The following is a 25,490-nucleotide window of genomic DNA, read 5'->3' on the forward strand; positions in this document are numbered from 1 at the left end:
AATGATGCTGGAGGGATGCTAGTCACCCAGTTACAAAGCAATGCACATATAAACAAGAAAGGAGTTTTGTATGCTGCATCAATGGACTTATCTGCAGCCTTTAATATGGTTGATAGGCCTATCCTATGGAGAAGACTGTTGAATTTAGGCATAGATGCAGACTTACTTGCGATATTGGTAAATCTTTATTCAAATACTTTGATTAGTGTCAGGTTAAACAATGAAGTACGCATGTCAAATGCAATTAAAGCTAGGAATGGTCTAAAACAGGGATTTGTGCACTTGCAGCCATTTTATTTAATCTCTGCTTGTCAATTCTTTGATGGGAAAGGTCTTGTCTCTCCGAAATTAGGCCATCTGACTGTGCAATGGTGTGCATATACAGATGATTTTCTTTTATTTGATAACACAAAAATAGGGTTGCAGTGATTGATTAATGCATTTGTTTGTTTTATAAGGGGCTTGAAATTGGAAATAAATGCATCAAAAACAGTACTAATAAATCTGGGCAAAAGTAACAGAAAATCGGAAGGGTTTTCATAGGACTGTAATGGTACTCAAATAAAAATGCAGAAATATTTGACATTTTGGTGCTTGTTTTTTCAAATGTTCCATCTCAGAATTTTATTAAAAACGGTTTGAAATTGAAAGCCTTAGATGCTGCCAAACAACTCAAAATCATTGAGAGAAAAAATGGCAGATATTCACTGTATGCTTGCATTGAATTCTACATTAAAAAAATAATCCCTCGAATTAGCTATGGTATGGAATTTTTATCCGAGTCATTAGTCCCTTACTTAGAGACAATTTAAGGCATAATATGGAGAAATGTCCTGCTTTTTATGCCCAAATGTATCCCAATTGAAATAATTTGTTATGAGCTTAGGCTATCCTCTCTCTACAGCTGTATTCTATGGAAGAAGGCCACCTTATTAAAAAAAATGTCTGTTGGGAAATAGGAAACAGTCATCTAGCAGATGATAAAATGGGATACTACATGAAAAATGTGAATGAAAGCGTGGAGCGATCTCTAGCCGTAATGGGTTCATCTTTACAAACCTTGTTGGATAAACCGTTGAAATCCTTGATAAAGGCATTTGACTGGGTAGGTAACAATGTTATTTTACTGAATTCAAATGTATATATACAGTGTGTGTCATTTTGGAAATGGTATCCAGAACCGGAACCATATACATTAAACTATCAAGTTTGATCAGGAATTTCATAATGCGATTTAGATCAAACGTGTTAAACACACAGGAAATAAGAACTATTCGTTACCCAGCATTGGACGATTACAAATTCTGTAGGCATTTCCGTATTGAAGGGGAAAAAGAAACTTTATACCATCTAGTACTAAAGTGCCCTAAATTAATGATAAAAAGAATTGAATACTTTAAACAATTTGTAATCGATACATCTCAAGTGAACTGGTATGAAATGCTCCACGGAAAAACAATGGTATTGAAAATAAGAACTATTGCCTTCCTCAAAAATCTTTGTGCATTGGATTAGGATGTTCCTTGGATAAACAATGGTTCTGAAAAAAAAAAAAAGAATTGTTGCTTTCCTTAAACATTGCTTGTTCCTTGGAATTGATTTTTCTTTGGTCAGGGTTGTATTTATTTATCATAGATGGAATTTCTTTTTTTAGGTACATTTTAAAATGTAAAATGTATATAGGTTGTTAATTGTTTTTGTCTCTTGGTTTCTTATTCTGTGTAGAGCTTTATGTCAAGTATGTTAAATTGGAATCATGAATATTTTGTTTAAGATAATTTTGTAAACTGATAAATTGCTTTTTTTAAAATTCTTTTTGAAAAGGTTTATATAAACCAAAACAAATAAAGGAAAAAAAAAAGAACTTCCCTTTTTGTTCGGTCAAAAGAGGACTTGGTGTGGGGATGGGATAGCCTACTAATTCAGATGGCAGCATCCCCACAGTTTCTGTATGACATTTGGTTCAAAAGAATACAATAGTTCCCCCTTTTCCAAAGCAAAATAGTTTTGTCAGAAATGTCTTCCTAGTCCACAGAAAAGACAAGTTAGGCTGGTGATTAATCTTAAATCTCTCAATGCAACAGCAACCTATCTACCCTGCCCACCCCACACTTTCAAGTTGGGATGCATTAATCTTCTGACAGATCTTCTCTAGGAATAAGACTCAGTGGCCCATTGTTCTCTAATAGACATATATGTCACCAGCCTCACACAGATGATCTGCAGTCCTTTTGGACAGGTCACACGTAGGAATCTGCAAGTCTTCATTTTCAGCTTGCATCCGCTCTTGTTGCTTCCCTTAGCCATTCAAGCAAATAGTAGCCATTCTGTGGGAACGAGGGATTCAAAAGACAGTTCTGTCTGATTACATGGTTTTCTTGTCCCAAGACAGGGTATGTATGACCATTAAAGCAAATACACTTGGCAGTGGTGTTACCTCAAGACTTGGGTTTTGGAAAAAGCCAGAGTTTCAATTGCCTGGTTTTCTTAGGCTTCTTTGTGGACACTGATAGAAAATGTCAATCTCCCACATCCGAAGATATTGGCAATACCAGGACAATTGGCAATATAAGGACAAAACAATCACAGGATCTATTTTTAGTGAGACCTCGCCACGTTTGTGAAGCTGCTAGCCTCTTCGGTGGAGGTCATCTTTTCAGGGCCATTACATCATCCTTTACTTATAAGACTGAAATTCCAATGCAACTGATGGATGAGAGACTCCTAACTTCTGATGGAGTTGTGGGTAGCATGCAGCACAGATATATTTGCAAAAAGACAGCTGCAGGGATTATCCAGTGGAGAGTAGGACTCTGAAGTCGTTATGGACACCTAACAGCAGGAATTTGATCCGGGAGTAGAATTAGCATTTTCTCCTTTAGCGATAAATCTGCACATTATTGATCAGGCCACAAGACAGATGGTAAGGCTCGTCCTACTGAATGACTTAACCCTATTGTTCCATTTTCTTGCAGAACATTCTTCTGTTTCTATGCTCCTTCTGACCCAGAAGCCTTAAACAAGTTGAGTTACTAGAGCAGGTCTCCATTCTAGGAATTGGTAGTGTTCATCGAGGCAGTTGGCTGTAAATCTGGGGCACCAGGAACAGGGAAATCAGATTGTGACTGTGAAGGAGCCATCAGCCCGCTTTGGCGAATGTTGTTTACATAGAAATGTTGCTATCTACATTTGCTTCCAAAAGGAAAGATGTAAGACAGTAAACAGGATAACAGACATTTCCATAGTACATGATGCCATGGAAGGCAACCACTAGGGGAGTATCCATTGGGAAGACAGCTAATGAAAGGTCCAGCTCTGAAGTATTCAAGATGTTAATACGGTCTTTAAAATACTTGAAAGGAGACCGCCAGGGGAGACAGGCTAAATTGAAGCCCTAATTCAGACTCTGTGCCGAAACAAAGTTTTAACCACCCTCCCTGTGAGATGATGCTCTCCTGCTGGTGAACACGGACAGTGATGTTCTTCCATTCCCTCTCCCCTGCAGCAATAAACCCACTTGCAATGGAAGACGCGGGCAGTGCCATGCTGAGGCCTGATGACCAAGGGTCCATTGTGGAAACGCAGAGACGTGGGTCAAAGTTAGCCCTTAAAGGACACCTGTGATCTTTACAAGCCCTGTCTGCCGGATGGGCGCAGCGTGCCAATAGAATTATTAATGGGGACTGCCTGTGGTAACAGATTACTGCACCTGGTTGGTGGATACTATTGAGAGGCCATTTCGGATAAGCATACAACACTGTTATGCTTGACATCTTTCAAAATGGTGTCAGATGCAAGAGCACTGGATGTAAACGTTTGTCTCCTGGAAGGGTCTTCTTTCACATTTCCAGAAGAATAAGTCCAGGTAGTAAGATTACATCATATCCTGCGCTCCCAGGACATCCTAAACTGTGTGATGTCAGATTCCTTCTTAGCAAGCTACATGCAGCTGTGTCCACTGCCACTTTTGATAAAAGATGGAATATGGTACAAGCAGGTACATACACTAAATCCAGAACTCATTCTGCACAAGACTCTATGATATTCAAAGCCTTTAGTGTGGGGGGCAGGGAAGAGGACATTAGGAGAGCATCTGACTGGTCTGGGGAGCAAGATCTTTAAGCAGCACTCCACCTTTAAACCAATCAACCAGGTAGTTTCTTTAGAAGCAAGTAAGCTTTGAACTCGCATAATAAGAGAATCTGGTCCCGACATCAAATACAAATCTTCCATACTATTGCTTAGGAAAGTCATCATTCTAGGAAAGACATGGAGGCAAAGTATTATCCCACCCTTGCAACTAGGGATTGACTTATGAATGTGTTGTTTCATTAATTGTGAATATAATAACTGATTGAGAATTATTACATGTTAGCTTTAATTGTGGGCAGACTAAAATACCAAACATTTGTTGAGATGTCATGCTCTTGCCTTTTTGGAGAGTGGTCAGTTTTTGCCAATAGACCACAGGGTTTGGTATGTGGTAAACATGACCGTATAAACATCATTGCCTATCTGAATATTAAAGGGCTGTTCAGGTCGAACAAAGAATCAATGAAGGCCGATACCATAGATGCAGCGGTTAAAAGAGCTTGCACGTCTGAGAGATTCACTTCATTAAGTTGAATAGGATGATGACTTTCCTGAATACGAATACAAAGACCTGCATCTTAGATCAAAGTTTGTTCTAGTCTAGGCTTTTCCAGGATCAACTTTAGGGCAGAGAGTCAGTTTGTCGCCTAGACGGAAACGAGACTCTTTTGCCAGCATTTGGACCAGTAAAATGGCAACAGGTAACTAATTAATGTACAACATACTAAGGACCTTGCCATAACAAGCATTGGCAAAGCCCTCCGTTTTGGCTTTTGTTTAGGCATGGGATCCTCATTTTACAGGCCCTGCCACAATTATACTACCTGGCCGTAAAATGGCAGCAACTGGTAAATGTTGCTAATACCTGAGCATATTATGGTAGTGCCTGGCAAATGCCCATTTAATCCCTATAAAAGAGCCAAAATTATTGGTTTTGGCAATGCTCATTTTTAACACGAACTTAGTGCAAGGAACAGATGCAAGTACACACAAAGACACACTTGATTAAGACAGGTTTATTGCATGAGGAGCTGGTGTAGTCTTTTTATAGCTGCAATTATGCCATTCCCTTTCAGAAGGCTGTTCAGACAGCAGAGAGTTAGACTTCAAGAGAACCTATGGGGATGTGTTTTGGGCGGGGAGGGGCTGGTAGAGTGCGATACTGATATCAGCAGCATGATCAATGGGTGATTGAATAACTAAACAACCCCTACAGCCTGTGTCACTCCTTACATCTCATCTCTCCCACATCTTCACTTCCCATGACAATAGTTTTGGCTTATAGCCAGCGCTTTCAGTGCCACCTAACTGCCAAAACTAAAAGGGAACAAGCTGGCTCAGACCATGGAATCAGAGTAGCTAGTGTTTCTATGCCATTATCTAACGGATCTGCCTGTTTAAAGAATAGGCAGCTGTAGCTTCAGTGCTCAAACTTTGCACTCGCCACAAGCCACTGACTTTAGGCGAGTACGAAACAGTCTGCTGTGTGTATGTTTAGAATTCTGATGGCGAGTGACTGGTTATGCCTGGCTCGTTGCTTGAAATGTTGGCCCACTCAGGCAGACAATGCAATACTACCCTGCAAAAAAACATGTACAATATTGCATAGGTTTAACCCGCACAACCTGAGCTGGATGGAGTAGTCTAGCATCAAGACATATTGTCATATGGGCTGGCGGGTGGTGCAGACTACAGGACATTGGCAACAGCACTCATTTTTTAAACAATTAAAAGCCCCTACGCATAAGAATGTTTAGGCATAGCCATTTATCCAACCCAATATTAAGCAACCGAAAAAGAAATTTGCGAACTGTCTTAAACACGCTGAAAAGCAAGTAGATTTCTGTTCAGTTGACAAGTTGCACACGTTTGCTAAGGGTTCACCTGAAACCATTTGTTGTGACAGAATATCATCATGGTTCCAGAACTGTGTAAGGATGGGCCATCGGTATGCATGTTTAGCCAACTACAGAGGGATAAAAGTACCCATCACGCCCTTACAAAACCTCATTGTTGAGACAGAATATACACCTCGCCCCCACTGCTATTGAGGCACGGCGAGAGCCTTTTCTAAAGCCAGGCTCTTGGTCACACACAGCCCTCCCCCCTCACCCCCGCTGACCCCTACCTACAGGAACACAATCCCTAAGTTCTTTACATTGAAGATTAACGAGCAGAGTTATTTTGCCCACCACTAGGTTTGCCTTGGGTGAAAGTCGCATTTGAAATAAACAGAGCAATTCCTTGCACATACATCGATCCCTAAATGTATGTTCACAAGACCTGTGAACTATATGGTTTTGTATTGTCAGCTAAAAGACACGTTAATTCTCAAACTACTGCAGGACAGCAGAGAACTAGAATCCACTAAAGTAAAACTGTAGTATTACCTTAATCGGTAACGAGACTTCAAGCGCACATGCCTGGATAAATGTCATGCATGCACTGAAGAACACCCGTACAGTTTACACCATTACAATTGATAACAAATTGCTTAGCACAAAACAGAAACACCTTGCCAATAGAAAGAACAGCACAAAGCACTGTTCGGTCAAGCTCCAGACATCTAGAACTCTTTCATTTAAATTGACAGTAGATGCAACCCATTGCAACTAAGCAACACACAGCAGTGTATTCATACACTTTTGGAATCCATCACCATCATCCATCTATCAATTTAGCGCTAAGTCGCTAAAGGGAACTCAGAGCAAAAACTAACAATATAACAAATGGGAGCAACACCCTCGTGGCAAGACATGAAAAAATTAAAAATAGTGATTATGAAGTCATTATTCCCGCACCATAAATCTGTTACAAAATGTTGCAATTCCCCCCTCACTCTCCCATCCTCCCCATTTGACCACTGTTCAACAGCAAGTCCTTCAAGGATTGCAATTAATGAATGAATTTCATAATAAGATGTGCATTATCAATTTGATAAAGTTCCCCCTGGAAAGGTTCTGTTGGACATTGTGAGTTAGATAAGCGAAAAAATGAAATTCCACCCTGAAGTCACGCCACAGTATTAGCGGGGAAGCATGGATCTTGTGCAGCCGGTTGGGAATATCATTGTTTGGAGGGGTTACCTCTTGGTATCATCACAATGATGGTTCACAGGGCAAGTCCAGTTTTGGGCTGCTCTGGGCGAAGTGACATTTTGCTGCACCTCTCTTGGCAAAAGGGACATATTTCCTGCCTTGCTAATAAGGCTAGCTCCTGTGCCAATATGGCGGCAATTGCGGAGAGTGCCAAAGGTGGCAGGCTGCCATTGCCTTGCCAGAGAATGGCTTTCCTCACTTATGAATATCGACCATTCCATTAGAAAGTATGTAATCAACAGAGGCAGCACTAACCACTGCCTCGCAGGATTGCCGGCACAGTTTGGAATGTTTAAGATCACCAATCAGGTCACATTTAATATTCCATAACCTCTGGTACCTCAGAGGGGTTAGCGGACACGTGCAGATTATAGGCCTCAATTACTTCGCCCATTCCAAACAGCCACTCTCTCGAGTGAGCTCTGGTACCTTACCTCGGGAGTAAATCAGGATGTAAAATGTTTACAACAAATGCAATTTAATGGATAAAATCGCATCACTCAACATACTGACAAACCCCCGGTGCATCAGCTCAAAGGGGCCCTGACCTGCAGCATAAGAGAGCTTTAGTAGAATCCCCAAAAGAGCGCATTAGCGAGTCCACACCCGGCCTGGAGTGCAGAAGACATGTGTGGTTCGCTTCAAAGTGCTGGGACTGCACAATTTAAGAGCAACAGTGGGTGCGTGAGGGGGTAAATGAGCTTTGTGTGAAGGGTTGAAGGATTAAGTGTTTGCTGCACACATCAATGGCTCACAATGCCATTCAAAAGCCAATGCTGGGAGGGAGACCACAGCTCCTTCCATGAAAGTCCTGCACACCAGACGTCACGTGATCATACGGTTTACACAAGCTTGTCCTCTGCTTTGCATTTCTTTTGCAAATGCTGTCTAGGGAAATCAAGTGTTCAAACCAGTGCTCCAGATAAGATTATGAAGAGGGAGCATGATGCACCCTATTTTTTTAAGTTAGGAGTAAAATGATTTGTTAAGGTATAAAAAGGAGTTCCCATTGCCAGTGGGGTTTTTTTGGGTGAAGAAAAATATATTGAATTCTAAATCAGATTATATTTTTGTAGTCCATGTCATTGCAAATTAAAATAACTAGTTCTAGTGGCAGTGCTGTGAACCTAGCAGAGCTGCAGAGTTTGGATGGCAGCAGGGGTTAGTCTCTTTTGCCTATTTTTGTTGGGGGGGGGGGGGGTTTAATTCCTAATTTTATTTTGTTGGGAGCATTTGCCCGTTTTACGGGAATAATGGTGGTTGGTACGCCCCTATCTGTAGCAGTGATTCGAACATTGTACTATTCATCCTATCGAAAGTGAAATACTATTTAAAAACAAAACAAAAATGTCAGCTAGGAGGTCCAGAGTCATTTGATAAAACTGGCTAAACCACCTCTGTGGGTTTTATTCAGAACAAGACTATCGACACAAAGAATCAGAAAGCAGCTCAACTAGAAACTGAACAGACAAATACAATCTGTCAACGTGGTTTGAACTGGATCCGTGCAGCAATTGTAGGGCAGGCACAGCTGGGTGTAACAAAGTAACGAATAACCAATCTTACCTTCTTCTCGAGGGTCGGTAGTGGCCCCTCCTCCAAGCTGCTTCCATTGCCAGGAGAAGCAAACACACCTCGCAGCCTGTGTTTTAGACTGCTTGCTTTGGCCTTTTGGTCTTCAGTACCTTCGCGTGGAGTCCTGCTATCTGATGGCATAAACTGGATGGATGGAGGCAGACGCTCCTCAAAGCTTTTGGCCCCAAACCTTCTGCTGTTCATTTGGGCGGGCAGTTCTTTTCTGTGTGGACTCTGTTCCGTAGTTTGATTTCCCGAGTCTAGAACATCGGCCGAATCAAGGGAGTGAGATTTAATCACTGTCCCATTTTGCCTTGGTTGGCCTTCCAAGTCCGCCTTGTAGTCCGGCCACATTGTCTGCCTTCTGGCGGCTTTGCTTCCACCGTTACAGTTGAGGTAGTTTCCATATGGAGCCCCCCGGTCTGGTTCAGGGGGTTGAAAGTGCAAGTCGGGTGGTTTGTCCTCCACAAGAATCCCCAGGGACTGGGTCCTCCGCCGGGTGAAAGGACTGCTTCCTCGGAGAGTGTTGGAGCTGGTCACAGATAGCTTTTGGATGTCATTAAGTATTCCGGAAATGTAGCCCTCCAAGGCGATGGTGCTGCCCCTCACCATGGTCTGTCAAAGAAGATGCAGAGGAATAACAAGTTAACATCAGCTACCATTCAGAAGACATTACATGCTCATTTTGCAGTAGCAGCACTGAGGCGAATTTACACATGTTTTCTGAGGTAATGAAATGTTCACCCTTATAACTCCCCCCGCACTTCAAACATGCCACACTCTACTAACATTGTTAACTGTTCCATTCATGCAATCAATCACCAGGAAGTTAGGATAATCAGCTGCTGTATAGAGCCAAAATATCTGAGCATCACCATTAATAAAGATGTGGCAACGCTGCCCCTTCTATGCTATAGGAATCCCATCTGCTGAAAAAGTGATAGCCATCTCTTGCCAATGTCACAATTGAATAATTTGTTTCCTTTGATAAAACTATCCAGAATCTGCAACAGTGAACTATGACTCAGGAGTGTCCAGACCAGAAATAGCTAATTATCTTCATTTATCAAGAGTAAGGCCCCTTCTTTGGATGCTGCTCAGTTATTATATTTGAAGTAGAGCAGTTCTACTGCACATCAGTAGTGCCACATGTGGCTCTCCATATGCCTTTGACTAAATCTCCTGCTGTAACTCACTATTAACTAAGTTGGATTGTGCAGATGTGGTTGTAGCCCAATACATCTGGAGAGCCACAGGTTGCAGACCCCTGCTATAAATGATGGATCATGAAAGGAGGCGGTTTTAGTAAAAAGAAAGGGCCACCATGCTTCCATGGAAAACTGGACTTTAGCATATGTAGAGGATATGAAACTACATACTTCATAGTTTCAATTCTTAGGGTTCAATATTGATTGATGTTGGAGGAGTGGAGTGGTGATGCAACCAAAGGTAGCATGAGCAGAACCTGAATGAGACGTGAAACTCTAGGAGGGGTTCTAGTACCAGATGTCCTTGGAGCCTTGCACCCTCGGTCTGGAAATAATGACAGAATCCCTCCTGCAGGATCTACTGCAAATCACGCAAGTGCTAGCATGCTTAACTTTGTGTTTCCTAGAATTCCTTGTGCAGCGATACAACACACGCATAGGTCCTGTGCAAAATAAGCATCTAAGCAAGGATGCATGCAGTGGGGGAGGGAGGTTGAGGGGAGCAGTTGGATTGTCTCACACAAGTACCCTTTACCTTGTAAACCATTTAAATGTTATTCTGTCTACTCTATGCAGCTACTTTGAATTTAATCCACTTAATTTTCCTCCAAATTAGTGAGTTCTACTTGCCAGAGTTTCTTTTCAGAATTTTTTTGGGGTTGGCTTGGTAACATTTTCCTTACTTGTCTTTGACAGTGATTTATGTCAAGTCGCAAAAAGTCCGGGGATCTCATACCACGCGGCTGACCATCACTCTGTAATCTTGTATTGTGTCACAGTTTATCTATTGCTGCCACTATTCTTAAGTATTTTTGTGCAGGACTCCATTGTGACGCGGCATCGCACCCACATGCTCATATACGTATTTCTGGTTTAGACATGTAGCCATCATTCCAACCCCGATCTGGCGATCTGGTACCAGTTGGGCCACTAGAAATCAGCAGCCTTCGCTTGGTCATTGCTTCACTACCTTGCCATTACTCTTGTATTCAGAGTCTCAGTCACAAATGGGCATTTCTCTTGCTTTTCTCATATTGAGTTTTAAGTCAGGAGGCCCCATCAGTAGTTGCTACTTATTCACTTTGGATTTCCTCCCTGATCCTTTCACGAGTGCCAGCCTCTCTACATTGCCATGATCACTTGCTTGCCACCAGTCCAATACTTTTCACACTTTATCACTGTGCCGGATCTTGTCATCAATATGGCCAAGGCAAAATATCGCCCAGATTTGTCCTCCTCCAGCGACAGGATTCTTAGATCCTGGGGCGCAAACCTTGGCTTCTGCCAAGCACATCTAGCTTGTGAATCCACTTTTCAACAGTCTTCCATGTGGACGGTGTGATGACGACACATGCAGGAGACTGGGCGATGGAGCTCGCGTTGCCCAGGAGGCCAAGCGCCACCACTAGTTTCGTTATATTGCGGATCCCCCTTGGTCCCCAGTTCCTCCCTAGTCTTGCAGCAATTGGCCACAATACTTCCCTGGGACACACTTGGCAGTCACAGGGGTGTATTACAATGCAGAAGACAAAACAATAGACAAAATGCATGTAGTTTGCGGAGCCACGGACGAAAATGTTATGTTACTATGCTTTTGTACTGCGCCTAATAAACACCATAGTGGTTTCAGAGGCACACATCGTCTTCTGAAGGCAAAAGGTGCAAGTCTGCGAGTGTTGCTTGTTTAGATATTGGCTGACCCCACACGCAGGCCTTCACAGCCCAACAGGTGGATGACATCTCCAAAGTTATACACACGTTTAAGAAAGGGGAGGAGTCAGCACAGTCAGAAGGAAGGCTGAACCTGAAACAGCCTCGGCCGGGAAACATGCTACGCTGCCCAACAGGGCGTTTGTGTCAGCTGCAGCAAGAAGGGGGCTGTAGGGGGCAGGGGAGGCGGATGGGGGCACAGAGAATAGGTGGAGAGAAACACTCAGAGGTGAGGATGAGGAAGGACATGTAAACAGGGAGTGGAGGGAGAAATAGGTGAATTGGAGCAGAGAAAGAGTGGAGGAGATGAAAGGACAAGCATTATGGAAGCAGGTGGAGCAGAGGAATGGAAAATAATGGCGGAAGGAAGGAGGGAAGTCGAGGTGAATAGAGTGGAGGAGATAATAAGAATAGAGCCTAAAGAAATAGGAGAAGGGAATAAGAAGAACGGAGGTGAGGGAAGGAGTAAAAGAAGGATAGGTGAGGGCATAGGAAGTGATCACGATAAGAGGGATAGAAGTAGCTGATCGGCGAGGCAAGTGGGAGGAATGGCCTGGGTGACCACTCAGACCAAAAGAAGAAAGGAGGAGAGGAGCGAGAGAAGCGTAGTAGGGAAAGAAGCAAAGTAAAGAAGCGTGCCAGAGGGGAGAGACCGAAGGCCCCCAGAACTCTGAGACTCTGTGGGGGAAGGGGGTGGAGAGGCGAGGGCGTCAGTTTTGGATTTGGAGCCAGGCACTGAACTCAACAAAGGGTAGTGAAGCCTGCTAATCCCCGGGTCCAACAGATGCGTAAGAGTCTGACACCTGATCCCCGTCATGAAGACCCAAGAGAATGGGGTGATGGTGCCAGGTATCAAGCCAATCCAAGAGAACCAAGGTGACCTGCCTCGCGCATACAGAGCAAGCAAAGAAAGACTCTACAAGCAACCAAAAAAGAAAGACTTGCAGCGACTCATACAATCCCAGAGACTGAGTGTTTGCCAACAACGAGCGTGCCATTATACAGGGAAGAGGGGCTAAGTCCTAAGATGATTCTTGAAACGTCCCACCCTGTGCGAGTTAAACACAATCCCCTAGTAATTCCATATTTGTAATAAAACCTGTGAATGATACAGCTTGGTTTTGAGTTGCCTCTTGATCTCTTGGCTGTGACGACAGACAAGTCCAAGTAAATTCTCAGGAAGCATCACTTGCCCATGTGTACCCCCCCCACCCCCACCCATTTTTAACACAGCAACTGTATTTCAATTGCTGATTCAATAGTACCCCTAATTTTGATGCACTGCAGCACCCACCAGCAAGGTGCAACAGGTAGGTAATGTTATGATGCACCTGGTTCCGCTCAAAGACTGCTGTGTGTCCATATGGTAGTCAGCCAAGTGCTTAGGAGGGCTGCCACTGTCGTCCAGGGCCATGTGACCAGCAGTTTGTGGAATTCGATGGCATAACCATTGGCTCATTTTTTTCCGATCTAGCAACATAAAACATGCCACTCTGTTGCGATTTTCCCTGATCGACCTTTTGTGCAGTGCAAAAGCTTGGCCTTGCAATGCTTCATTTTGGCAGCACGTTTTACCCGTTTTATGTTCATTCTGTTTTTAAGCAAATCCGTATTTATTTGTCATCGATGGCACTGTACAAACAATGAACACTGCAAGTTACATTTGCACCAATGAAGCCTGGACGTTGTAGAAAAGAGTAAATACAAATTAATGTGTAAATTACAAATTGTTTAGGGGAACATTAATAAATCGCAGCAATATTTCACAATGACTACACATATTTCTTAATTGACTCCCGCCTGGGAGGGACTGTTCAGATTCTGAAAAAGCAGATTTCATTATGGTCAAAAATCCTGGAAATTCGTCATTTACCCCCAATGGGGAGCTACCCCCTTTGGACTAGGGAGGAGAGTCTGCTCAGCTGAACACCCCGTCCCTCACCCCAGGGGGCAGGGCAAGCGGGATCCCACTGGGGATGACCCCCTTACAGGGAAGGAGGTCCCTAGAAAAGGATGTTGGTTATCCTCTCTATCCCCAGACTCCAATACTAACTTCATTGGCTACATGGGGATTACAATGACTGATAACCAGAAACTTCCTGAAGAAATGGTAGGTGTGGTTTCTGACCCTCTGTGTCAACAATATCAACAAGGTTTGAAAGAATTGTGGAAAGTTCCACCCCCTACAGAGGAATAAAGAGTCCATCATCACTAGCGAAAAGAGCGAGTTGCCTTTGGAGAGTCAGAAGCGCAGAACCCTCCCACTGGGAGGTGTGGCAGGAGTAGGACAACACAACACAAAATGCCTGCCGACGAGCACTGCACTGAACAACAAGTTTGCGGTGGCTCTGGGGAATCAGGGAGCAAGGCAGGCTAACAGAAACCATACCCCAAGGCAGGTTTCACAAGATCATACCCCAGTGGGAGCTTGGGGGGCTAGAAACCATACCCTAAGGTGGATCAGATTATACCACAGGGCGGTGTGCAAAAAACCATACCCCAAGAACGGGTTGCACAAGATCATACTGGGAGTGTGGAGGGTGGGGGGGGAGTAGGGGGTGCGATAAATCATACCCCAAGGTGGGGCAAAAAGAACAAGCCCCCCCAAGAGGGGTTGTGAGAAACCAGACCCTAAGGTGGGGATGAAAGAACCCAGAGCCCAGGGAAGGACCGGAGAAACAGTACCCCAAGGTGAGGTGTGAGAAACCAAACTTTTACCCAATGAGTCATGGAGCGGTCTCGCAGACAAGAAGGTCTTGAGTTCTCTTCTGAAGATTACCAGCAACACCTCATTGCTAGGAAGGAGGAAGATACACTTTTTGGGACTATATAAAGAACACTTGAACTGCCATTCGGAGCGCCGGATGAACAGTGTATTAAGGGCTGAGAACCCTAAAAGGAAAAATCTATCCCAGTAGGGGTGTGGGGGGAGAGGGCGGGGGGTCAGAAACCGGCCAACATTAACATACCAGGGCTGAGGGCCGAAAAGTATCTGTGTTTGCTTTGTATGTTTTGTTATAAGTGGCGGGGAAAGAATCTAGTTTAGGGTAGGCTTACATGCAGAGGACTTGCTTATTTGTATTTATTGTTTTATATAGCGCCTTAATCCAAGGCGCTTTACAATGAACAACAAAATATACATTAAACATGGAACAGCAGAAGCAATAACGGTAAACATGAGTCAAAACAGAAAATCAGCATGTAGAACAATTAAAATATTAGAAAGAAGAATAGAGAAGGGGTGGAGAAAAAAGGGGGGAGAGAGAGTAGTGAGTAAAGTGAATAGTAGGAAGAAGGGAGATTTAGAAGAGAAGCTAAAGGACAAAGAGGGAAAGAAGGGTAAGAGGGGGAAGGGGATCAGGGAGGGGAATGAAAAAGAAGAGATTTCAATGAGGAGCGGAAGGAAGAATAGGAAGGGGAGGAACGGATAGAGAAAGGTAGGGAGTTCCAATGTAAGGGGGCAAGGAGCTGAAAGGAACGGAAACGAGAAGAGGCACAAGGTGGTTTGGGAACTGAAAGTAAGAAGAGACCGGCAGAACGAAGGGAGCGAGCGGGGGTGTAAAATGAGAGAAGAGAGGACTGTTTTGTGACAAAGTTCCTGATGAGAATCCTTCAATAGTTTATTTTGTAGAAGAGGGCCAAGATCCTAGGTTTAGAGACAGAACAGGTTTATCATTGAGTACAAAAGAGACTGACACAATGCCACCTTGTCCCTCTCCCGATTCTAGCTGACCAAACAATTTTAATCTTTTTAGTCTAACATGAAAAGAAAGCCCATTCTGATACAATGACCCCTTCCTGAAGATAAATGTGCCTAATTTCAACCTTTTATTGTTAAGAGGTATGGCAATAAAACACAAAGTTACTTAGTGGAATTCCAAACTCTCAGAGAACTGGAAACATTGCTTGGTGCCACCACGCCCCATTCAAGAGTGCATGTGCTGCCAGCACCTGTCATGCAGACAATGACAATATCAAAACAGCAAAGGGCAGAAAAAACATCTAATTGTCATGGCCCTAGTCTTTGGCTTAGTGTTCACTATGGCAAAGCACCCCCTGCCAAACTCTGTATTCTCAGAGGTTGTATCTTCATCAACATATGGCTGCTGGTTACGCGCAAGATCCAGACATGCTAGGGAGATCGACTGAACAGAAGGCTTTAGTAAGTAGCCGTCTGACCACAGGGCAACACGAGCATGCGTGGTGTTTACTAGGAGGAAAGCAAAGTTGCTGAGTGTTTCTCAGAACATGCAGCAGTTTCCAGAAGCAAGATTGCAGGTTGACGTGATAGGTGAAAAGCCTTACATCCGTCACAACCATAGGAAATTTCCATCCCATTGTTTTTAGGCCACCTGTCACTAAAGTGGGTTGAAAAATCATATGCATTTTTTTTATATTTTAATTTTTATTTTATTTAACAGTATTTGGCTTTAGAAAAAACCTTTTACCAATTACAGCCGTTATCTTGAGCATACCATATACTTCCAATACAATTGTGAAAAAAAGTTTTACAACCATTAAGCGTTCTGTGTGGTTTGTAGGCTTTCAATTTGAGTGAACAAGCAAGCAGCCACTCTAGAAAAAAAAAAGGCACATGGCATTGGCCACAGCCCAGGAGCTTCAATTTTTAACAGGGTAGCAAGGTAGACCTCTGGCAACCCCTAAATGACATCCCTTTTGGAACCCTGGGTGATGAAGTCTCACTGAGAGGGAGGACGCTCTGCTCCAGACTTCGTTAGCACGTGTGATCTCTCTGCCTACCTGCCTTGGGACTGGGTAGTGTTGTCGTGGCTGAGATGACTTTCTCCTGCAACTGCACTAAAAGTGATGTAGATTTGTATAATCGTTCTTCTATGTGTGAATACGTGTATAACCTATTATCTTTTATTTTACTGTTTAGCTGTTTATCTTTGAAGTGTGAATAAACGGCCTGTAAAGAGCCTATTCTATTCTAACTGTGAGTCTAAGTGTCTATTATTGCCTCCCTGAGTCCAAGAACTTTTGGTGCGTGTAATCGGGTAAGTGGTTTCTAGGTTCATTACACTCAACAGAAAAAGCAAAACATTTGGCACTGTGAGCAGGGTCTGTTGTTGATGCCAAAGAACACAATGAATTTGGATCTTGGACTCAGACCGGCAATTCTCTTTTTATGGTCAGGGGGGGAAGTGGGTGTGTTTTGAGGTATTGTTGATAGGGAAGTGAAACATTCATTGACCACGAGTCCCCTATTTAGGGAAAAAGGAAGCTCCACAGGCAGAGACTGTCCTGAAGTAATGATCCCAGGGTGGACAAAGAGTCCATATGATAAATTGGCACAGACGTGGGCATGTGGCGCAGGTTTGAGTGAGACCAGGGATACGAGTTCAGGAGAGGAGAGTCCGGCCGAGGTGGCGGGGTGCCTGCAACAGGTGGCTGGGGAAAAGGGGAAGGAGTGTTCACCTTAGGTAGACAAGGGTGGATTTTGTTGCATGCTTTTAGAATGATACAACTGAATGTAGAATTGCAGGTGCATGTTTTAAGATGGGAAAAGGAGCTGACTGCTGAGAAACATATTGCGTTAATGCAGCAGCTTTAAATGAAGTTATATCATGACAAGGCTGATGAACAGCAATCAGTAGCCGAGTGAGCTGCTGCGAGAGTTGCCCAATATAAATATTGAAAGAGAAGAGGGAGGGTGAACACCCAAAAGGTGGCAACAGTAATTGCCTCTGCATGGGTTGATTGGGACCCGACCAATGGAACAGAGATGTTTTCAATAGTACCAACTCAGAGTGGGTCGTAAAGGGAAGTGCCGTCCAAACCAGAACCAGGTCGGAAAGAGGTGACTTAAACCAGTCATGCGTAGGCGAGCTGGGCCAAATCTGAATAATCTGGGAGGTGGTTTAGTGGAAGCGACAGACGCTGCAAGGTTTCTGCCATTGTCACAAGAAACAGATATTCAGGAGGTGTTTCGTGCGGGTCCAGCTCGTGATCAGGATGGGAGAGAAGCGCAAGTGTCGTTATTACAGTTAGCTGCACAAGGGTGTAATCGCAAGTATCCAATCACCTCGGACTGGCCTAGTGAGCAGAAGAAGTAGTACACATTGAGAGAGGTGATTCAGAAGCTCATAGAACATACCATGAAAGAAGCCATCCATGTTGAGACTCCCGAACATATGGGGGTAGTAGCATTATCGGTCTCAGCACGAAATACCATTATTCGAACTGCTCCTCCGGCATACAAACATGTCATTATGACTTTGCTAGTGGGATGGCCGGTAAAATAATGGATGAGGTGGTGGATGCTATTAGGCAGTTGGCCGACCTAGGAGAGTGGGACAAGACCGAAGAAAGACCCAGTGAGAGAGAGAGCGAGAGAGAGAGAGAGAGAGAAAGGGGAGCAGTGACAGACGAACCCCTGGGAAGAGGTTCGATAGTCGAGACTCTCGTGTGTCTAGGAAAGATATGTTTTTGGCGTTACTAAAAGATGGAGTGCCACGGGAAGACATTGACGGCATCGAAACTCGGGAAATGTATAAGCTATATAAAAAGAGAGGGCTCGAAGGAAAAGAGCGATCTAACCAAGTGAAAAGGCAAAGTGTGAATAAATCCCCTGGGGGGCAAGGTTCCTTCCGCACCGCCCGAGGAGGCAGATGAGGAGTCAATGGGGATGTCGTCCTCATACCAGCCAACATATGCTGAGTTACAGAAGGTTTTGAGCGCGATGTTGCAGACAGATTCCAAGTACACGCATTCACAATACAAATAGGATTGTGGTCAAACTCCTGTAGCGGCTACCCGGATTAAGGTAGACAGGCGGCCACATATAAATTTGAAGTTGTTTTGGCAATCGGGAAATACCCAAGAGGTTCGTGCCTTAATTGATACATGGGAATCCTTCAAGATTTAATGGAAGGCATTATACCATTACTGGATTGGAAGGGAAAGACTCCTGCAGTCTTAACCAGAGTTGACATGAAAATTGGTAATTTGAAAAGGAATACTTATCAAGTGTTGATTGTTCCCATATCCGAATATATTATTGGCTTCGATATTCTGGAAGGGTTGACGCTAGGGTTGTGAGGTAAAACCTATCAGTTTGGGGTGAGTGCATCGACGCGTACGACCGTCCCTGTGGGAAAATTGAAAACGCCCAGTGCAGGTTCCGTTAGCTATAAGACAGTTATCTGTAAAACAATACCGGATTCCTGGGGTGCAGAAGGAGATTTCAGACATCATTAAAGGATATGTTGAAGCAGGTGTGCTACGACCTGTCACCACGGTTTGGAACAATCCGGTATGGCCGGTTAAGAAGCCAGACGGAAGCTATAGGATGACTGTAGATTATCGAGAGTTGAATAAGTACACTCCTCCATTAATACCCGCAGTTCAAGATGCAGTTACCTTGATTGAGAATGTGCAGAAGTTTGAAGGGACTTGGCATGCAGTGATAGATTTGGCAAATGCCTTTTTTCACCATACTGATTGCGGAAAGAATGTCAAGAGCAGTTTGCATTTTCATGGTACGTGACGCAGTATACCTTTTCAACGTTTGCCCATGGGATACATGCATAGTCCGACAATCTGTCACCGGCCGGAGGCAGAACATTTGGATAAAATTCAGTGCAAACCTGATGTGCAGATTTCGCACTAGATTGATGACATTTTAACACAGGGAAAGGATAAGCAGAGTGTACGGATGCACCTAAACCTTATTATTGAGGGACTTAGAAAGGAAGGATGGGAAATCAATGAGACAATCCAAGGTCCAGCAGACACCGTGATTTTCATGGGAATTTAGTGGCACAATGGGCATTGGGAAATTGTGCCAAAGGCTTAACAAAAGATAATTGAGTTCACTGCACCTATGAATAAGAAGCAAGCTCAGCAGTTCATAGGATTGTTTAAGTTTTGGATGCAGCATATACCACATCTGGGGCAGATTCTTGCACCCCTTTACAAAGTAATCCGGAAGAAATCTAACTTCGAGTGGGGTGAGGAGCAAGAGAACACATTCCAGCTAGTGCTCGATTTATGGCCATTGAGGGCAGGATAGGTGGATTTGAATATGTCGGTGCAAGAAAACTATGCAAATTGGAGTTTGTGGCAAAAACAAGATCAAACGCGTGTCCCTTTGGGGTTTTGGAGTCGTAAGTTACCCGAAGCTGGTGATTCGTATAATCCTTTTGAAAGCAGTTGCTGGCATGTTACTGGGCCTGGTGGATACCGAGCAAATGACGGTTGGTCATGATGTATTGACCCGACCAGAGATTCCGATTATGCAGTGGGTACTGAGCTCTCCTAAAACATATCAAATAGGACATGCTCAGGAGGCTATCATCAGCAAATGGAAGTGGTACATCCAAGATCCTGCCAAAACGGGAAAGGGTGGAATTGCAAAATTACACAAACAAGTGGCTGGTGTTCCGTTGGTTGATTTGGAACCTTCGGAGGAGAGAGAGAGAGGTTGGTGAATCCCCTGTTAAATGGGGAGTCCCGTATGGAGAGCTAACCAGTGAACAGTCTGAGCATGCCTGGTTCACCGATGGTTCGGCCAAATATGTGGGGACTAAGCGACACTGGAATGCAGTGGCGTATAACACCAAAATCGAGTAAGTATTGACAAAATTGGGAAAAGGGAAGGAGTTGTCAATTTGCAGAATTGTATGCAGTATATCAAGCATTGAAGCGAGAAGCGCCTGGCTGTTGTCATATATACACAGATTCATGGTCCGTTGCGAACGGACTTGCTGTGTGGCTGCCAACATGGCAGAAGAATGGAGAAAGGAACTGTGACAAGACATCGCTGACATGTTGATACAGAGTACAGTAACCGTATATCATGTTGATGCACACTGTGCGACAGACTCATTGGAACATTGGTTCAATTCTGTTGCAGATGAACTTGCCAAAATTTCAGCTATGGATGCAAGATCTGAAGATGATGATTTGGAAGTGATTGCTAAGTGGGCAAACCAGAAAAGCGGGCACCTTGGAGAAAAGGCTACTATCAGGTGGGCACAAAATCAAGGAATTAGCATTCCTTTAGATGTGGTGAAAACCATAATTTTGCAATGTCTAGTTTGTCACCATCAGAAACAGAGATCTATTCCACATATTATATGTGATACTCTCAAACGAGGTATTTTACCTGGACAAATTTGGTAGATCGATTATATCGGTCTGTTAAGGTTTTCAATCATGCAACACACACCTTAGCCTCAGCCCAGTATGCAGCGCGCAATTGAAATGCCTAGGTTAGATTAGATTCAATATTGAGATGATACACCACTCATATCACACCCTCTTTTCAAATACCCCAGGTCCCAATTGACCATGAACCAGGCTGGTTGATAAAATATCATATTTATTTATTTGAAAATGAAAAGAAATCATACACTTTTTTTATATGGGGCAGCAATCACCAATGGGATGATAGGAACAATATGAATGTAAGCAATGCACTTAGTTTAACCTTCTACTGAAACAACTACAAAACACCAGGCAATAGGAGCACTTTTTGATTTTAGGTAAAATAGTACTGGAGTTAGAATTTTCACCTGCAATGTTCCCTCAACCCACAAATAATCAATTTTAAGTGGATAAACAGAATCAGCAGTTAATCAGGAATGACAGAGAAGAAACAGAATTTAAATCTGACCTTGCCTCCCCAAACAAGAGAGAAAAATGGATTTCAAACCCTGGCAATGCTCAACTGACACTCAGAAATGGATGAATAAATGAATGAATGGGTATAACTCTTGAAACAAAAACAAGTCTTTACTGGAGCAACATTGGAAAGATACTAGCAATCACAAGCAATGGATCGAGCAAAAGCACACAATTCGAAAATGAATGGAAGATTTAAAACAGTTTATAATTAAAGACACGTGGGAAATTTTGCAAAATATTTCCATTCCCGCCTGGAATTAACCCAACGGTTTTCTATTAAAACAGGTGAAATTCATTTATTTGAAGTGCGGTCTTTTGTTGGGGTGTAGCTATGGATCTTAGGTACAATATGAAGGTGAAATGAGGCCTCTAGCTATTAAATTCAGTGAGTTATGAAAGATTTAGTGAGGTGTGTTTTTGAGAAAATGAAGGCGCGAAAACGGAAAAGAAATCAATTTTGACAAGAACAGTTTTATTCTACACTAGGGCATTCAGGCTAGGCTACCAGATTGAGACACAGTAAGCTGCGGGGTTGACTCGCGAGTTCAACCCTAGAACCTCCACGCCCGCCCTGGCGGACCTAGTCCGATCACTCCACACAGGATTAATACCTCAGGATTTTACAAGACAAAATTATATAAGATGTTGGCGCTAGCACAAGGAATCAAAGGCAGGGTTTCAAGAATGATTTTGACAATATTACAATGATCAGGATAAGGATAGGAGGACTTAGAGTGGAACTAAGTACAAGGCAAGTTAGACTATGGTTTTCTATGGTTCCTATCGATACTCACAGTCCACTTTTAGTTTGGATTTTGGACAGTCAGTGGTTCTGGTCGCCAAACGGATCTGGTCTAACAAAGGACAGCCGGACAAAATCAGCGGGACAGGGTCAGCTGGGCAGGGACTGGATACCAAAGGATAGTTCTTCTGGACTGGCAATTCTGGTTACTGGATAAGATAGGGCATCAGGAGAGTAGGATGGCAGCAGCATTGTAACGCTCACCTGATTCTCGCAGAGGCGCCGGTCTTGACTGGGCGACTACCGTATCTTCAAAGGTGATGTGTAGCACCCGGTTGGCTCTTTGGGCTGGACCTCTGTGCACTGTATGCCTGACGTGTAGAGTAAGATGTCTGCAGATAGAAAATATGGGGTTAATGAACTGGGGTTATTGGGGTGTCCCTATCTCTTTCCTCTTCTCCTCTCCTGTAGACCCCCAAAGGTTAACGCTCTCACCTTAGGTAAGTGAATGCCGAGCTCTCCATCTGCCTCGGGGCAGGGTGCTGTAACCAGTTTCTTCACTGGATAGGTAGCGCAGGCCTCTTGACTTCAGAGGACTGCTGTCCGGCGTTTACTGCACGAACGGTAAGTTTCGAGTCATTCAAATGTCTTTAAAGTCTTTAGTAATGATGTCTCTTGTTTTGCAGGGTTCCGGCGATGGCGGATGACAGGCTGAAGTGAGTTGAAGATGGAGCCCGTGTGATGAATAGAAGCGCCTGGAAGCACGTAAGTAAGCGCTTGTTGCCTGCTTCACTATGCGCTCTAATTGTCTTTTATTTTTGCAGGTACGAGTTCGGAGCGGCTGCAGGGTGCCGGAATACCCACTGGATTAGATGTGGAAAGGAGTAATGGCACGTGAGTATTAAAGTTCCCCAATGTCTTTAAACGCACCTTGTTTTGTCTTTCAGATGCGGGATGCAGCGCCGAAGGCCTCCGGAGCGTGCGAAGAGTAGGTAAGCCTTTGCCTTTCAGATGCCGGAATGCTAACCTGTTCTTTCTTGTCTTTATAGGTGTTGCTGAAGACTGGATTCAGGATGGTAAGCCTTTTTCCTTAGGCCCAGGACCGGATGCAGAAGACACGATGAGCGTTCTGCTGCAGAGGTTGCAGAATAACGCAAAGCAAGATTCATCCACCGGGTGTGGTTTAAATACCCTCCTGTAGTGCTTAGGTGTCTCCTTCCACAGCCACGCCTAAGTAAGAAAAGAGTTCCTGGTAAGAAAAGAGTTCCTGCCTTCCAGAAGAGTTCCAGTGTTCTGAATCTAGGGAGTGGCTCCAGCCCCACCCAACAGGAAAAGTAGTTCCAAACAGAAGAGGATCAGAGGCTCAACTGGCAGGCAAGTAAGCAGCATGGTCTGCTGAAGGTAAGTCCACCCAAGCATTATGAGCCCGGCGCTTCCAGCGCTGGGACTGGGCATATTTATGAGCCTGGTGCCACTGGCGCCAGGACTGGGTCCAAAAGGTCCCAATTGGGACTGGTTGGCACTCGGGACCTGGGTTATGGATCTGCTTCCAAGGGAGTTGGGAAAACCCTGACCTTTTGGAAGCAGAGATCATGACAAGCATGCAGTGAGTGGCAAGCCAAGTTAGTTCAGGATGCTTCCCAAAACACCACATCATTTCCCTTGGTTATTGGGATTATTTTAGAATTGAGGCTAGCTGAAGCAAGCTCAGCAATGCTTGGCCTTGTGGTTGGGATCTGGAGTTTAGCTGGATAAATGCAAGATGAAGACAGGAACAGTGCGCCGGCGTAGGAAATCAGAAATCAGTGCGTCCCTGTGTCTTGTCAGGGACCCTTATTTATCATGCAAAATTACATCATCTAGGTAGAGGCAGGGCAGGGTTAACTACGCCCGCCCCTAAACTACTTGGATTGGGCAGGGAAGCTTGTCTCCGCCTGGCTCTCAGTTGGTTGGATTTCTAAGGGGATGATGTTAGGTTTACAATGTCCCAACACTCCCACATTTACTTTACCTAAAAATAAGATTTTGCCAAAAACATACATTTATACGCTTGCAATCTCTTGGCAAATTATACCCACAGGTTACATATGATGTGCAGCACAGATTAGTCCAAACCTCCAGTCTGTGCGACCTTGTTTCACCTTTCTGACACATTTTGGTAATTTTACACATTAAATATTTGTTCTAAAATTCCACAATTCTATACACAAATGCGAATTGTCCCCAGGGATGTATGTACAAAATCTTATGTTTGCCACATTAATACTTTCCAGGGAATCTGTCATATTTTGTAACTTCTGTTCCCCATGCAGCAATGAGTTCTACCAAGTTTTAAAAGATGGCCCGCAGAATTAGATTTAACACTGCAAACTTTTACATTTCTGCTAATTCTTGCTACAGAAATAAGAGTATTTAAAATTTCTTTATAACAGTCTCTGGCACCAAAAGGCAGTCCCTTTGTTACTTGATCATGTTTTTTTTTCTTCCTTCAACTGCAAACAGCTGTCATTTCCTTCCAGGCAAGGGGGTTTCCAGTCTTAATTGAAGGTTTTATGGTCCCTTCACAGTTGACAGGTGAGTGTCCCAGGACTGCTATTGTCCCAGCCTGGAGCACAGACGAATGTCTGATGAGCATGTCAACATTGTCCTATCCCATTCAAAGTTTTTCAAGCTGGCACTTCGCACCTACGCGTCCTGGATTTAGGGTGCATCTCCCTTCCTTGGAGGAGTTTCAGGGCCAGCAACTGGAATAACAGGTTTTCCTGAGAGCTTGCAACTCCAGCCTATGTGTTTTAAACTGCTTAATTTCTTACTTTGGGTCTTGAATTATTTATTTTATTTTTTTATTTTATTTGTAACATCTAGTTTCTTACAAACTTTTATTACAACTCTTTACATCAATTCATTAGTCGCACTTCCAATGTCAATTTAAGTTCTTATCCTTTCAGTTTATGACTTGGTCTAGGAAATTTATCACTGAACAGGTTAGGTGTACCGAGCTTCCACTCAGTATCCGGAGCCACAGATCTTCCAACATATCGTTTGCACGCTTAAATTTACTGAAATGGATGGATCTCAAATTGCTTATAGCCACACATTCGATTATCAGATGTTTAGTGACTCCACATGAGTTTGGCAATGCCTACAAGCTTCCTCAGTGACAGGCTTCATTTTCCTCATCACCATCATTTTGTTTGTGTTATGTATGTTCATTCTTAGTCTGAGAAATTTGTCTCTATGATATCTCGAGGGAAATTGACATAGGTATTTTGGCATTTTATCCACTTTATTCTTAGTCGGTCCAAGATCTAAGGCTGTCGGCATCTGTATTGTCACCACTGACATAATTCCCTTACATTTCTAAGTAAGCAGGCTTTCATTAAAAATTGAGTTTTAAACAGGTCAATTTGTCTC

The 25,490-nt window shown here is 43.6% G+C and overlaps 1 protein-coding gene across 6 annotated transcripts in view; it reads right to left on the reverse strand.

Annotated features, from left to right (window-relative positions):
- Positions 1 to 25,490, reverse strand: part of PAK6 (p21 (RAC1) activated kinase 6) — a 939,585-nt gene that overhangs the window by 485,510 nt on the left and 428,585 nt on the right. For all 6 annotated transcript variants that reach the window (XM_069637521.1, XM_069637525.1, XM_069637520.1 and 3 more), the window contains one exon: positions 8,757 to 9,380. In XM_069637521.1, the coding sequence (XP_069493622.1) occupies positions 8,757 to 9,380 (624 nt within the window). The remainder of the gene's footprint in view (positions 1 to 8,756; positions 9,381 to 25,490) is intronic.

This window comes from Ambystoma mexicanum, chromosome 14 (genome assembly GCF_040938575.1).
Source record: "Ambystoma mexicanum isolate Mex_15411 chromosome 14, UKY_AmexF1_1, whole genome shotgun sequence".
NCBI classification, from domain to species: domain Eukaryota; kingdom Metazoa; phylum Chordata; class Amphibia; order Caudata; family Ambystomatidae; genus Ambystoma; species Ambystoma mexicanum.